The sequence below is a fragment of the Drosophila melanogaster genome, chromosome 2L (genome assembly GCF_000001215.4).
Source record: "Drosophila melanogaster chromosome 2L".
NCBI lineage: Eukaryota > Metazoa > Arthropoda > Insecta > Diptera > Drosophilidae > Drosophila > Drosophila melanogaster.
The window spans coordinates 17,279,254-17,292,537 of record NT_033779.5 but is presented as its reverse complement, the minus strand read 5'-3'; the positions used below and the strand labels follow the sequence as shown (position 1 = coordinate 17,292,537).

The 13,284-nt window shown below is 38.3% G+C and overlaps 2 protein-coding genes and 1 long non-coding RNA gene across 4 annotated transcripts; 1 reads left to right on the top strand and 2 right to left on the bottom strand.

Annotated features, from left to right (window-relative positions):
- Positions 1–335: 335 nt before the first annotated feature.
- On the top strand, positions 336–1,463 carry CG6380 (uncharacterized protein). Of its 2 annotated transcripts, none has more exons than NM_001299080.1 (1): positions 336–1,463. In NM_001299080.1, exon 1 carries the CDS (start codon positions 430–432, stop codon positions 1,309–1,311), a length of 882 nt encoding a protein of 293 aa, NP_001286009.1. In that variant the 5' UTR covers positions 336–429; the 3' UTR covers positions 1,312–1,463. The 2 variants fall into 2 exon arrangements, with proteins under 2 accessions (NP_001286009.1, NP_609833.1); NM_135989.2 differs by having other exon boundaries at positions 336–1,404.
- Positions 1,464–4,874: 3,411 nt separating this feature from the next.
- On the bottom strand, positions 4,875–6,298 carry CG15140 (uncharacterized protein). The gene is made up of 3 exons (NM_001103701.3): positions 6,181–6,298; positions 5,973–6,125; positions 4,875–5,869 (listed from the first exon to the last, which is right to left on the bottom strand). Exons 1-3 carry the CDS (start codon positions 6,242–6,244, stop codon positions 5,079–5,081), a joined length of 1,008 nt encoding a protein of 335 aa, NP_001097171.2. The 5' UTR covers positions 6,245–6,298; the 3' UTR covers positions 4,875–5,078.
- Positions 6,299–12,001: 5,703 nt separating this feature from the next.
- On the bottom strand, positions 12,002–12,303 carry lncRNA:CR45729 (long non-coding RNA:CR45729). The gene has a single exon (NR_124324.1). It is a non-coding gene; the product is annotated as a long non-coding RNA:CR45729 (long non-coding RNA).
- Positions 12,304–13,284: the final 981 nt, after the last annotated feature.

The following is a 13,284-nucleotide window of genomic DNA, read 5'->3' as shown; positions in this document are numbered from 1 at the left end:
CCACTAAGCAGCATTTAAACAACATACGTAAACATACAAATTTAATATGTATGGTAACAATAAATAAAGTAATTTTAAAATCGAATATAAGAAGATAATATGTGACTTGAAGCAGGCATACCTTCTACTACATAATTAGATCCCAATTTAAAATGTTAAACAGAGTAATTTGAGTGCAGAGTTCATAGAGAGATTTATGATAATAAATTAAAAATAAAATAAAAAATTGTACGCGAATGTAATGAAGTTATACAATAATCTTCCAAGAAAAGGAGCCCACGATTTTTATATATTTTTTGACGATGACAATGTATTTTATCAGTTAAATATTATAAGCCATATAGGGCACACACAAGTTTACACTAATACATTTTAGTTCGGTAATTAGTTCCTTTCAAAGGCCAAAACTACACATAGCTACAAACAAGAATGGATGGGGACCAAGTAAAGGGCATCCTGAAGTCGGGAAACAATAGTGCGCAATTTAGCCTGAAGGCAGCCAAATTTGATGAGGTCAACATACTGGCCACGTTCCACCCGGCTGGTAAGGACTACGGCCACATGATCATCGACGAACCAAAGACACCCTTCGTCTTTGAGGAGGATTTGCCAAAGGAGTTGGATACAAATGCCCTGATCGAAAAGTTGAGACACACATCAAAGTCAGAAATGCCGGCATTTGGCATCGAAGGAGACTCAGAAGAATCCTCGGCGGATGAGGACTTTCCCGAGTCTGTAGAGGAAAAAGTGCGTAGAATGGAGTTTGAGAGGCGGCGAAAAGTGCATTACAAGGAGTTCTATTCGGTTCCACTGGCTCGACGTCTTATAGCCGACGAGTTTGCCGAGTTGACCAGTTCAGAGTTTAATATTCACTGCGAAGGGGGAATGGAATCTTGTGAAGCGTGCAGTGAAAACAATCAACTCGACGGCGAAGCAAGCAACTTGACGCAAACAAAATACTCATATTCTGAAAGTCAATCCGAATACAGGATATCAGATCATTCTGAGCCTGAACCAGGTTTCTCCCCCAGCCATCACTGCTACCAAAAACTGAAGGCCGAGCTCTTTAGCAAAGCAGAGCCGGAAGAATTGGCCTCTTTAACGCACTTGCATCGAATGCCATCGGTCAACGATGATGAACCAAGTCGCGAGCCTCGCGTCCCATACCCTTCGGTTGTTCCGACTCAAACCCAAAATCTACATGAACACAAGAGTTCACTGAAAATAACGTCCGAGAAGCCTACTCCTGCTCGTATATGTAAATCCAACCCTGATAATCGTCCTGGCACTTCTAAGAAAGAGACCCGCTGAAATCATTCAGTAGTGTTAAAAATTGCAAAGTTATATTAAAGAAACTTGTAATTATAACAAACCATTGGGGATTAAAACTTGTGTATGCATTTGACAGAAAGTATCTATTACACTACATCTATCTACACTCTTTTGTAGAAGAAGCTTTTAACAAATGTTGCCTAATGGTTTTTACTCAAGGATAAATATCTTTAATTACTCAATCACAAAAATTGTGTCCAATAACTTTCGGTCATTCCACTCCTGTTCGTGCCTCGTCTAAGTTGCTAAGGAAATTATAGGAAAATTCTAAGTACCACTGGCCAGGCTAATTGCTGAGATGTTGATATGATTAACCCACTAACCTTCATTTGCTCCCCATCTATTAATACTTTGCTTCCGAAAGTTCACTGGTCTGGGGAATATTTAATTACGCAATGTCCTAACGGTAATCATCATTCGGCCGAAGCTAGATACAAGGATACACAGCCAGAGTTTAACTTATTTTGGCATTTTGTTTTGTGATTGAAAATTCCTTTTGACAGTCTAGGCAACCGAAGAGTTTTCCTTCCGGCCAATCGCTTTCATTCTGATTTCATGCTCTGGCCATTCCAATTGTGAAGAAAACTGATTTCTGCCCTTTAAGATAATTCCTCGGATATTACAACTGCAGAATCACTTGAAATAATTATGCAAAATGTTTAATTTAGCCATTAAATGCCGTAGCAGTTCAGTTTTATTATTATTAAGCTTCGGTCAATTCGCTTGCAAATGAAAGGACAACACAAAACCGGATGGTGGTTGGGGGAAGTGTCATGAATATTTATGGGGCCATGTTATCATTGAATAGATTTCAATTAGATTTATTTGCAAATACTTTCGGAGAAGAAAATGAGTAAAGGCAAATACGTTAAGTAACGTTGATCTTGTAAATAAAACTTAAACGTTAAGGTCAAGCATTTTATTTAGAGATGTTTGGTCTTAGCACAGATTAGGCATTTCTCTGTCAATATGTAAACTATGGCTGTACAATTGTATTGTACCATTTGAGAACTTATTTCAATATTGACAATTTATTAAATGCATTTACCATTAAGGAAAGCGCCCATTATTTTCCCACCTTCAGCGAAGCTTTCCATTTGCAAGACATTTAATTGTTGATCCTTAACTCAAGGCTTTTAAGTGGATTTAAACCGAAAAACACTTAAATTGGACAAACAACATGGATGGCTTAACCCGTTGGCAGCATCGTTAGCCCCGTGAAGCCATTTAATGCGAACTTGCCATTTGGTCAGAAGTGATGTCCGAAGTGAAATTTAAGTTGGCTGCAATTGATGGTCGCAGCATCTCTGTCTCCGTCCGTTTTTCCATCTTCTCCGGACTCTCCAGTCCGGTTCTTCTTGGCATCTCCGTCTCCGGCTTGGTCTCCGTAACAATTGCCGTGTACATTTCATTAAGTGCATAAGCCCGTCCGGCTGTCAGCTCTCCTTCGCTCCCTTTCTTCTCTATCTTTCCTCCTTTCGACCACTTTCTCCTTCCTTGCCACTTCTGGCTGTTCCGTTCGTGTGGAGCGTTTTTAAGCCGGAAAATTATTTTTAATGCTATTTACACTCACAAATGAAAATGCAAGCGCAAATAAAGGCCGCCAGCAGTCACGAACTGGCCAACAACTTAACTGGCATAAATGCTGGTGGCCAAGAAAAAAGGAATATACATACATATATATTTTGCAAGTTGGCTGGCAGATGAAGCTATATAAGCGACAAGATTCCCTAACAATTTTACAATACAACTTAATCAAATTTTTGGAATATTTTACTGTACAAATTCTAACCATACACGTAAATGATTACATTTTAGAGATTAGGTCCTTTTAAGTTCAGTTAAAAGCAGTGATCTTAAGATGAATCGTATTTATTTTACATATAATAATACAAATTTAACGTAAAGAATCATTTTTGAAATCATTTCACTTAACCGAAACTATTCAACCCACGAAGCTACAGGGCATTAAAAAAAACACTGAAACTGGTTGAAAAGTGAGGCCAAGAAAAAGGAGCTGCTTTAAAGCAGCTGCCCACTTTACAGACAGACCTCGACCTGAACGCGTGTCGCTAAAAAAGTTCGGCTAAATATTTGCGAAAGCATTTTCGCTATTTGCGATGGCATTTCGTGTGGCATGCGGCATCTCCGCTGCGCTCCTTTCTCCATTCCGTACACAATCCTCATTCCGTCATCTCACGTTGCAAGTGCAGCACGCAAGAAAATCCCAGGGGGATGGGCTTTTTTGCCAGGGAAAATGGGGATTGAGCTGCACTTGCTTCGCTGGGGCATCAATTTTCATTTTGATAAATTATAAAATGGCCCATCGCTGGCACCCAGAGCACCAAGCACTGAACACCGAGCACATCCTCGGCCGAGGAATAAATGGATTGCCTGGCGATGGCCAACGTTAACCCATGGCAGCAGCCTTGAAAATTGAATGCCAATGGATTTTCGAGAGGAGACAACAAAGCAGCTTAGATGGCTAAATGAATGGGGTATATACTGTAAGGAGGGGTTCTGGTTGCCACTTTATTGATGCATCAATCATCGTAGCTCATAGCTGTTTAAAACCACTTTTGCTGCGGTTTATTGAATTAATGGATGGCCTGACTTCTTAAGCTTTAAGGCAAATTGGGCCTTGTTATTATGACTGAAACTATGCATTATTATAATATTTATTTTCTTATTTAGATACTTACACTGCTATAAGAACGATTTAAAAACATCAACGGGTTAAAAGCCAGCAGAAAGTGGTCCGGATTTTTTTTTTTAGATACGGCGTATCATCATTAGGAGCTGGATTTTGGCTCTCCCTTTAGTTTTCTTTTCTCCCTGTCTCTGTCATGTAAATATAGTGTTGCAAATGTGGCCAGCAAGTGACACTGTTTAATTGATTGCCTCTCAAATTTTCTCTTTTTCCACCAAACTAGCTGGAAAAGCTAATAAAGATTTATGTAGTTTTAAATTTGTTGTTTTTTTTTTTGGTGCACCTGGTCAAACAAAAAACTGAAAGGACTTCGGAGTGGGTAAGGATTTAGAATGGGGGTGTCACGAGCTAGAGGTCACGGCCACGCAGGTCACCTTTTTTTTCCTACTTCGCCTAAACAAATATGGAAATGCACGCAGGCAAAGAGCGAGCACGTAGTCAGGATAAGAACCGGAAAAATGTCCTTTTAGTCCTGTTTTCCCCTACTACTTTCTGTCTTTCTCTGTTTGTTTTTATTCGTAATCAATTAAAGGATAAGGCAATCTATTAGAAAGCCAGCTGTCCCCCTTCCTAAAGGATTGGCGTGACTTGTTTGCTTAAAATACCGCAGCTGTGGAAAATTTAACCCCAGCTTCGTCACTCCTCTTTCATGTTTAATACATAATTATCTTTCAAGCACGCATGAATATTTTAATATTTTCGCACAAATTATCTACAAATTGGAATCAATGATTATTTAAAGCGTTTAGGGGTGAAAAGAAGCAAGCCTGTTAAACATTTAAAAACTGGGTTTTTAAAGCTAAATACAATGGAATCTTAAAAATGTCAATTTAAATGGCTTATGTGTTGGTGTAATGAGAAATAATGTGTGTGCCTGCGACAATATTTTCTTTGAATTACCATGTATAATTAAAAATTTAAATTCCGCTAATTGCATAACTCAATTTATTACATTGAAAAGGAATACAATAAAACTAAATAAAAGTACACCATAGGAATATATGTATATCCCATTCTCCTCGGTGCATGTTTCTGGTTACCAGCCATCCGTTGTTGTTGTAGGTGTAGTGCTGTAGCTATTGCCCCCATATCGGTTACTACCATTCCCATTATTTCCATTTCCCCAATTGTTATTGCCTTGCCAGTTGCCTGGTCCCATTCCGTTTGGACCACCAGGTGGTCCACCCATTCCATTTTGCCCACCGGGTGGTCCACCCATTCCATTTGGCCTACCCATTCCATTGCGACCTCCCATTCCATTTGGTCCACCCATTCCGTTTTGTCCCCATCGACCGTTATAGCCGCCCTGTCCTCCCATTCCATTACCACCCATTCCTCCAGGACCCATTCCGTTTCCTCCCATCCCACCTGGACCCAGTCCATTACCACCCATTCCGTTTCCTCCCATCCCACCTGGACCCATTCCATTACCACCCATACCGTTTCCACCCATACCGTTTCCACCCATACCGTTTCCACCCATTCCATTTCCGCCCATACCACCGGAACCCATTCCATTACCACCCATTCCTCCTTGTCCCATTCCATTGCCGTTCCCTCCTCGACCGCCCATTCCACCTGGACCCATTCCGTTTCCTCTCATTCCATTGCCACCCATACCATTTCCATTCTGTCCACCCATTCCGTTCCCATACTGACCACCCATTCCATTTCTGTTCTGTCCACCCATTCCGTTTCCATATTGACCACCCATTCCATTACCACCGTTTCCTCCGTTATTCATTCCATTGGGCCGTCCCATTCCACTGCCACCCATTCCATATCCTTGCTGGTTAGCCTGACGTTTTCCACGCTCCAGGGTTTCACCTTCAAGAAAATTTACATCACAATAACTTATTAATAACATTAAATATATGTGATCATCGTTATGATGAAGATACTCGTTCTTGAATGGGGATAAAATACGAACCTGAAGTAGAGGAGTAATGGTTGTGCATTACACAAGTGGGATACTTCCCGCATTGAGTATTTTCAAGTTTATTTGATCCTGAACAGGGATCTCTGGATATAATACACTTCTGACCAGGAGCACATAAAATATCCCGGCAGTCACGTCCGTATTCTGTTTGAATAACAAAAAATAATCCAATGCGGGCTTTTTATTTTTAAATATTTACTCGAAAATCCGTGAACATTGACCACTGTTGCTATTAGTAGGCATATACTAAAAAGTTGCGCCATTTTCGACTTTGTCTTTCCACTTAAACTTTTCTTTTGAACTCAGCTTCAAAAGCTCCCTCATTTTTATACATTTGTGACCAGCATGCATGAAAAGGCTTACTAATTGATTCTGTTAAAATAAATTTACCAAATGAAAACATTAAGCCGTTTTAAATTAATGCTACTGATTAATTGAGCCACGTTTTCTGATAGTCACGGAATATTAATTGAATTTTATGGATACATATTTCATTAGCTTCTAAAATTGCTTATTAAAATATAGCATTAAATAAAACACAACTAATACATTATTGAAGCAATTCATGGGTAATGACTTTTTAAGTGTTGGGATATTTTCTGGATCTGGACCACTAACTGAGTTGATCTGGTCATGTCCGGGTGAATTTAAAAACTTATTTGAAAGGTATTTGAAAGTCGTGTCGTCTATGGTGTTCTCTTTTGTTCTCAAACATATCGTACTAGATATGCTTTCCTGCAATGTCAACTGCCTACTTAGCGAAAATGAGATTTCCATGGCCTCACAGTCCACAATTTACGAGCATAACAAATGAAACAAAGTTTTATTCTGGCCTCCGACACTTGGGTATCTTCCATGGATGTCGGAAAAGTTTAGTTCACGAAATGTTAAAAAAAAAAGAAAAGTGTGGAATATGTAGCTGCATCTTTATGCGCATATGTAAACATTTCCTGGCTACAAGAAGTGCCAAAATCCCATGGCTAAACTACTTTGGTATAGCACGGCCTCAACTTTTTGCCCAGTTGAAAAAGTTTGCAGCCCCAAGAATGTATACATCATCCTTAAATATATATATATATCTGTCCCACAATGGTGTTATAATTCACAACTTGAACCGGAACTGCGCGTTAAAACTTTCACTTGAAGGAATGCGGAAGCTAAGTTACTGCAGTCGACATTGTTTATAATTTTCTTCAAGAAATTAGTATTCTTCTTCAAAATTTTATTTTATTTCTGTTAAGTATATATTTGTGTATAGTAATAATAACATTGGTAATTGGCATGGTGTAAAAGGGTTTTATTTTCCATTAAAAAACGCATTAAAAAGTTCTGCTGGCTTTTGTTTTGGCAACTATTTAAAAAAATGTAATGTAACGGATAATATAAAGATAAATGTAACCCTTTGAAAGGCAATGCAATGCAGAAAAAGGGGATTCTGAAACAAGTTTAACGAACAATTGAATAAAAAAAACAAACACGTACAGATTCGAAAATACTTTCATTATTCTACAATATTTGATTTTCTCTTCAACACAAACCATTGCTGACTGAGTGGACCTGGTCATAGAATGGTTTTGTTTTCCCCCTTTTCCCAATACATTTTATTACACTTTTTGTTTTCAAACATTCTGTTCGCTGCAAAAGAATTTTTCAAACCAAAATTCCAGTCATGCTGGTCAACGTTTGTTTGCGCAGCTCTCTGATGAAAACGAGTTAAGCTACAAAAGGACATAAAACACATACGTATACGATACAGAGAGCAAACCTGACACTTTATATAAAACAGCCATAATTTAAGCCATTTTTCGTTCAAGTGCTTCCCATTAAATTTATGCGCGTTGACTAAAACAAATATAAACACGAATTATTTGTGTTTGGCTGGCAAAAGGTTATTGGCGGAAATATTTTTATTGATTTTATGGCGTTAAAATTTCAATTTTTACCTGAAAAACGGCGCTCATCGATGTTTTTGTTTCTTCATTTGTTTTTTGTGATAGTTCTGTTTAAGCTTAATATGTACTTCATATGTGATAATTTATTTTTTTGATGTATTTTTGGTGTGACAAAAAATATCAAACTCCCTGGGCGGAAGCAAAAAATTTGAATTCAGTTTCATTAATTTTTCGCGCCAATTTAAAACAGAAAAAAATAAAACACAACAAGCCACTAAAGCCAGAACCCAAAGCAGCCGCACAAAATAGTCGCTCGACCACACCCCCTTTTGCCAGCAAACCGGGCGGACTCATCCTTTCTGTCCGCCGGAGACTTAACAGCTCGACAGCTGTCCGTCTGCGAGTGTGCGTCTGTGCTCGTGTGAAAGTCGTGCACTTGGAAATATCAGTATCCAAAGCCACTTAATCAGAAAAATTCTTTACACATTAATTAAGAGTTAAATGATGGCATTGCATATTTCTATAAACTAATTTATATTTGTTTTTCTCAGATTCTTTTGCATAAAGAGTAGTGGTTACTGTTCCCTTTCCAGTAAATATTTAAATATGAATATGCATTAAAAATTTAAATACAATAACTTTTATTTCCAGTGTATCAATCTGAGCGTTGTACATGTATGCGTGCATCGTTTAGATTTAGTGCCGCTTGTTACGCTTTGATGTCATGTCATTTATAAGCGACGCAGCAGCAGCTTCGGGCTGACCCCATCACGCTGCCACGCCCCTACCATTTAGACGCCCCCCTATGAACTGCCACCACCCCTTCCCCCAAAAACCATCCAATGCTGCGTGCAACAAAATGCAAACTGACAGTTTAGCATGGGAACAAGTTTTCAAGCCAAAAGGAAACTTAACATGACAGACCACGACAATGACGTTGGCGAAAAACTTAAAGCGAGCTTAAAGCCCGGGGCAAAGGTCACGTGTCCGCACCCCCCTTTTTTCCACCCATCGCCGCCACCCATCGCCCAAATTGCCGGACCAGCTGAGTAATTTACGCACAATAATCCGCATCGCTGAACTCTTCTGCCTTCGCTGGCCAGATGATTGATGTATGGACGTGTTAATTAGGTCCACTCGTGCCGCATTTACACTCCACTCTACGCAAAATGGGAGAAGAAGCCAGAAATTAAAGGCACAGATCGTCAGAGAAGGTAATAAAAATCTAAGCAAACGAGTGGGCGAACTTTGTTCGACGAATTGATTGATTTCTGGACACAAGCACATTAATCAGACCGCCAAAAATGCTGATTTGATTCAAGCCAAAAAAGTTTTCGTCCAAAAGCTCTTGATTACCAGTTAAGCAGTTTTGGACAAGCCATTAATGCGGGAAAGTTTTTTCAACGTTTTCCTTTACAAATACGGCTTAAAAAGAATTATAAGTACCCTTCAATAAAATGAGTTGTAAATATAAAGCTTAAAATTATGTATTTATCTGTAGACTTAAAAGACGGAAAATGTATATATATTTCATTTGATTGATTGAAATTTGTATAAAATTATTTTTTAATGAGATATCAATTAAATAATTCTTCTCACAACTTATGGTAGCGTCCTTTACACACGTTACACACCTACATATATGGACAGAATGCTTTAATTCAGTTCATCGGTGAATGACGGAGATTCCAAAATTTTGTTAGAATATTGATAGGAATTTGAAAGGCAAATAATAAAACAAAGAATGAAAAATGTGTTCGTCAATGATGCCTGCATGTCTAATATAGTTTTTATAGTTACCACATTCCCTGCATTCATACGGATAGACAGACGGAAATACGGACGGACAGAGCTACTTGGCCAGATTGAATCGCCTATTAATCCAAATCAAGAATAGTTGTATCGCTTTTTTAAACATATTGCATGCTTTGCAATGAATCTATTATACCCTTTTACTTTTCGAGTTAAGGGTATACAAGTCTTTTGCATACTTTTTGCATAATTTTTCATACTTTTTAAGATTTTAAATAATCTATATATAAATTGACATTGCACATTTTAATATTATACAAAATGCTTAGACATTTTAATATTCAAATATTGTTGCAACATAGTTGTCCCGTCTAGGGGCTAACTTCCACCGTCCACAAATCATCAATAATAGTGCACCTTTTTGCGCCGCCTCCAGGCTGAGTTCTGACAAATTCAATTTATTTCAAGTTCTCAGATCAACACAAAAAATGTCAGAGCGCAAAAACGATGGCAAGGAAGGAGCGCTGAAAAAGTGCAAGCTGTTCACTAAATCAAAAACAGATTTCGGTAACAAATTCGTTATGCACGTGACATGTCCAAACAATGCATGTGCCTCTTCCTGCGACCGTGTTTGTGGGCATCTCTGTCTGTGTGTGTGTGTGTGTGTGTGTGTGTGTGTGTATGGTCGCCTAAAAGAAATTTGAATAAGTGAATTTAAAAAGCGTTGGCGGCGACTAAGGCTGCACAGGAAAAAAAGAGAGTGAATCACCTCCAACAAAAAGTTAAACAACAACAAACAAAATACGAACGTAGAAAAAGAACCAATGTGTGTTCTCATAGTAAAGCCAAGGACACTTTCATGAAATGCAATTTCGCACTTGTAAACTTCTATGGCTAGCCCCGTGTGTGTGTTCTCGCAGGATGCTGCATTTTCAGCTACTTTATAGCTTAGCAAGAAAGGATATACTACGAACCTGTTTCCTATGCGCTCAGAATCGCAAGTTTCTTTTTTACTAAGGTTTATTTGTTTGCGAGAGTATAAGTTGGATGAAAAATATTTTCGAAATAATTTTTATCTAAAGTACAATTTTAATATAATATATTTTTGTTTTCTTGTCCATCCAGAACATTATCTTTTAACTATATCCTTTTCACGCCAAATACATTTTAAAAATAATAAATATTCCTATAAATCCGAATTTTATTTTATTTTAAATTTTCTCTCTTTAGCTACAAAATGGTGCGCAACTCGGCAGCACCCACTGATCCACCGCCGCACCACTCCACTTCAAGCCTTTCACACTGTACACCACCGCCCCCACAGGGACCCCTACCAAAACCCCTTCCCTCCAGCAGCGACATGCAAATCTGACTGTTGATGGCGCATTTTGCTTCGTCGGGCTTTCATTTTTCTACCCCCCATATTCTTTTTTGTTTGGTTATTTTTTGGATACTACATATTTTTTCGGCAGGAGTATGTGTAGGGAACTTGTTTATTTGCATGTCGTTGGTTTCATTTGCGCCTAGGCTCAAATAGGTAGCTATGCAACCGGAGATCCTCGCTTTTATATTTGCACATTTTGGCTAATGGATTTCCTTTACTGGTTCTACATCCTCGCTCCTTTTTTTCTCTCTCTCTCTTGGTGCTTTTGCGGTTGCACACGGCGTATGCTTAATATTTGTTGTATGCCTCATTTGGCTAGCTTCGGGATTCGTTTTCATTTTCTCGGGACTTTTTTTCGACTTTTTGCTAAGTTTTCGCCAGGCATTTGCAGCGTGTCTTAATTGAAAATTCAATTAGACCTGTGTAAATATTTTTTCGGGGCAGCTGCTGCAAATTGAGTTAAAGTTGTTTATCTAAATAAGAATGAGTGCAGCCTGCTGGCTTCCCCTACTTCCTGGGCCAGCGTTTCTGCATTTTAATTAGAGTTTAAATATCTCAGTGCAAATTGGAAACTTTACTCAGCCGCAAAATGAAAGTGGCTTCGCTGCCCTTGGAAGTGTTTTTTCGCTCTGTTGGCTTCGTGTCGTTTTTGTTTGTTTGCTTTTTGGTCAAGCGAACCCATTTTGAATGCCCCGCAATCAACAAAGTTGATTAGGTAAATACAAAATTCATTATTTCCACAAAAAGTTAACGCACGTATACCTTTCATATAATTTGTGTTATAACACATATATAGCACATATAATTTATAGCAGAAGCATATGCGTGCATTATTAAAACTAATAATTTAGGAATTAATGTACTATTATCGTCTTTTACTATTTTGTAATAATGTAAATCTTTATTTAACAAGTATATTTCACTTTTCAAAGAATTTCGTACAAATGGAATTTATTCAGAGGTCAATACATCCCCTAAAAATCCCATTTCTAAATGCATCACCAACCACTTTTTTTGTGTTTCCGTGCCTTAGTTTAGTGTGCTGCACGTGACTTGATTGTCAGTTGCAATTTAAGAATTCGATAGTTTGACAATGCATTTTGGCTCGTTTCGCTGCGTTTCTCCCCTGAATCGATCGATTCCTATTCGATTTGGGAGTGGGTGGAGGTCAGAGGTCAGGCAGCAGTTGCGTGCTGAGGGTGAAAAGAAAAGAAAAACAAAACACAAAAATGCCGAATAAATAATCGTGTATTTCACTTCGTTTGGATGGCTTGGCCAAGGAGTTTTAAATGACATCAATCGCATGGGTAACGTCTGCTTTATTGCTCGACTTATGTAGCCTTCGAATTATAAAAAGACGTTTGGATTATTTTAAGTTAAGTGTTTTAGCCTTGGAATTTGTATATACTTATCGGGTTTATTACGCGAATCGATAGGACGAACTGCCATTTTAAAGCAATATGTGTTATACGATTTTATTTTAAAAACCACCATAACCCTCTTAACCCTCTCTTCTGGCCAATTCGATGGGATTATTGGGCAAATTGGATGGCAAACGAATCTTTAATCGCTTCCATCTTTGGTGCAAAAATATTTTCCGCTTTTAAACAAGCTTTCCATTTTTATTTTGTTTTTTTTTGTGCTTTGGAAAGTTTAACTCATTCATGTGCAAAAATTTTCCATGGGGAGGATTGGTCGAGTGGCGAGAGCCGAGAGCTCTGGAGCCCACAGTTCATTTAAGCGTGTAAAAACATAAATCAAAAAGACCCGGCCTAATGGCCGCACACAGTTGTCCCCCTTCTTTTCCTCGTTTGCCACTCCGTTTTTCCACTCCATCCCAACCGATTCCCCAGTTTGTTTTCCCTTCTATTTTGGTCCTGCGCGGCACCCGAAGTGTATATAAATTGCCTACTTGCATTTTAATTAAACTGGCTAAAAAGCATAGCCAATGTCAAACGCTAGACCAACTTGACCAGTGATGTGAGCATTTGACCCTTTGATTGACCAACTGACCGCAGTTGACTTTGAGCAAATATCAGGCTGCCAATTGAGTTATTGTGAGTGGTTAAAAGGGTGCGTGGCCGTGGAAAAAATAAATGATAAATTAAATTTTGTTAAATATTTGTTGCGCGTTTTTCTTTCTTTATAAAAGTTATTGTCAACAAAATTGCTTACAAATATTTAATGCTTTATTTTTTCTCTAACAACATTTGGTGCAGTAGACTCTTTTAGTTTATGGGACACACATTTCATAATTCTCCTGTTCGTGATTAAT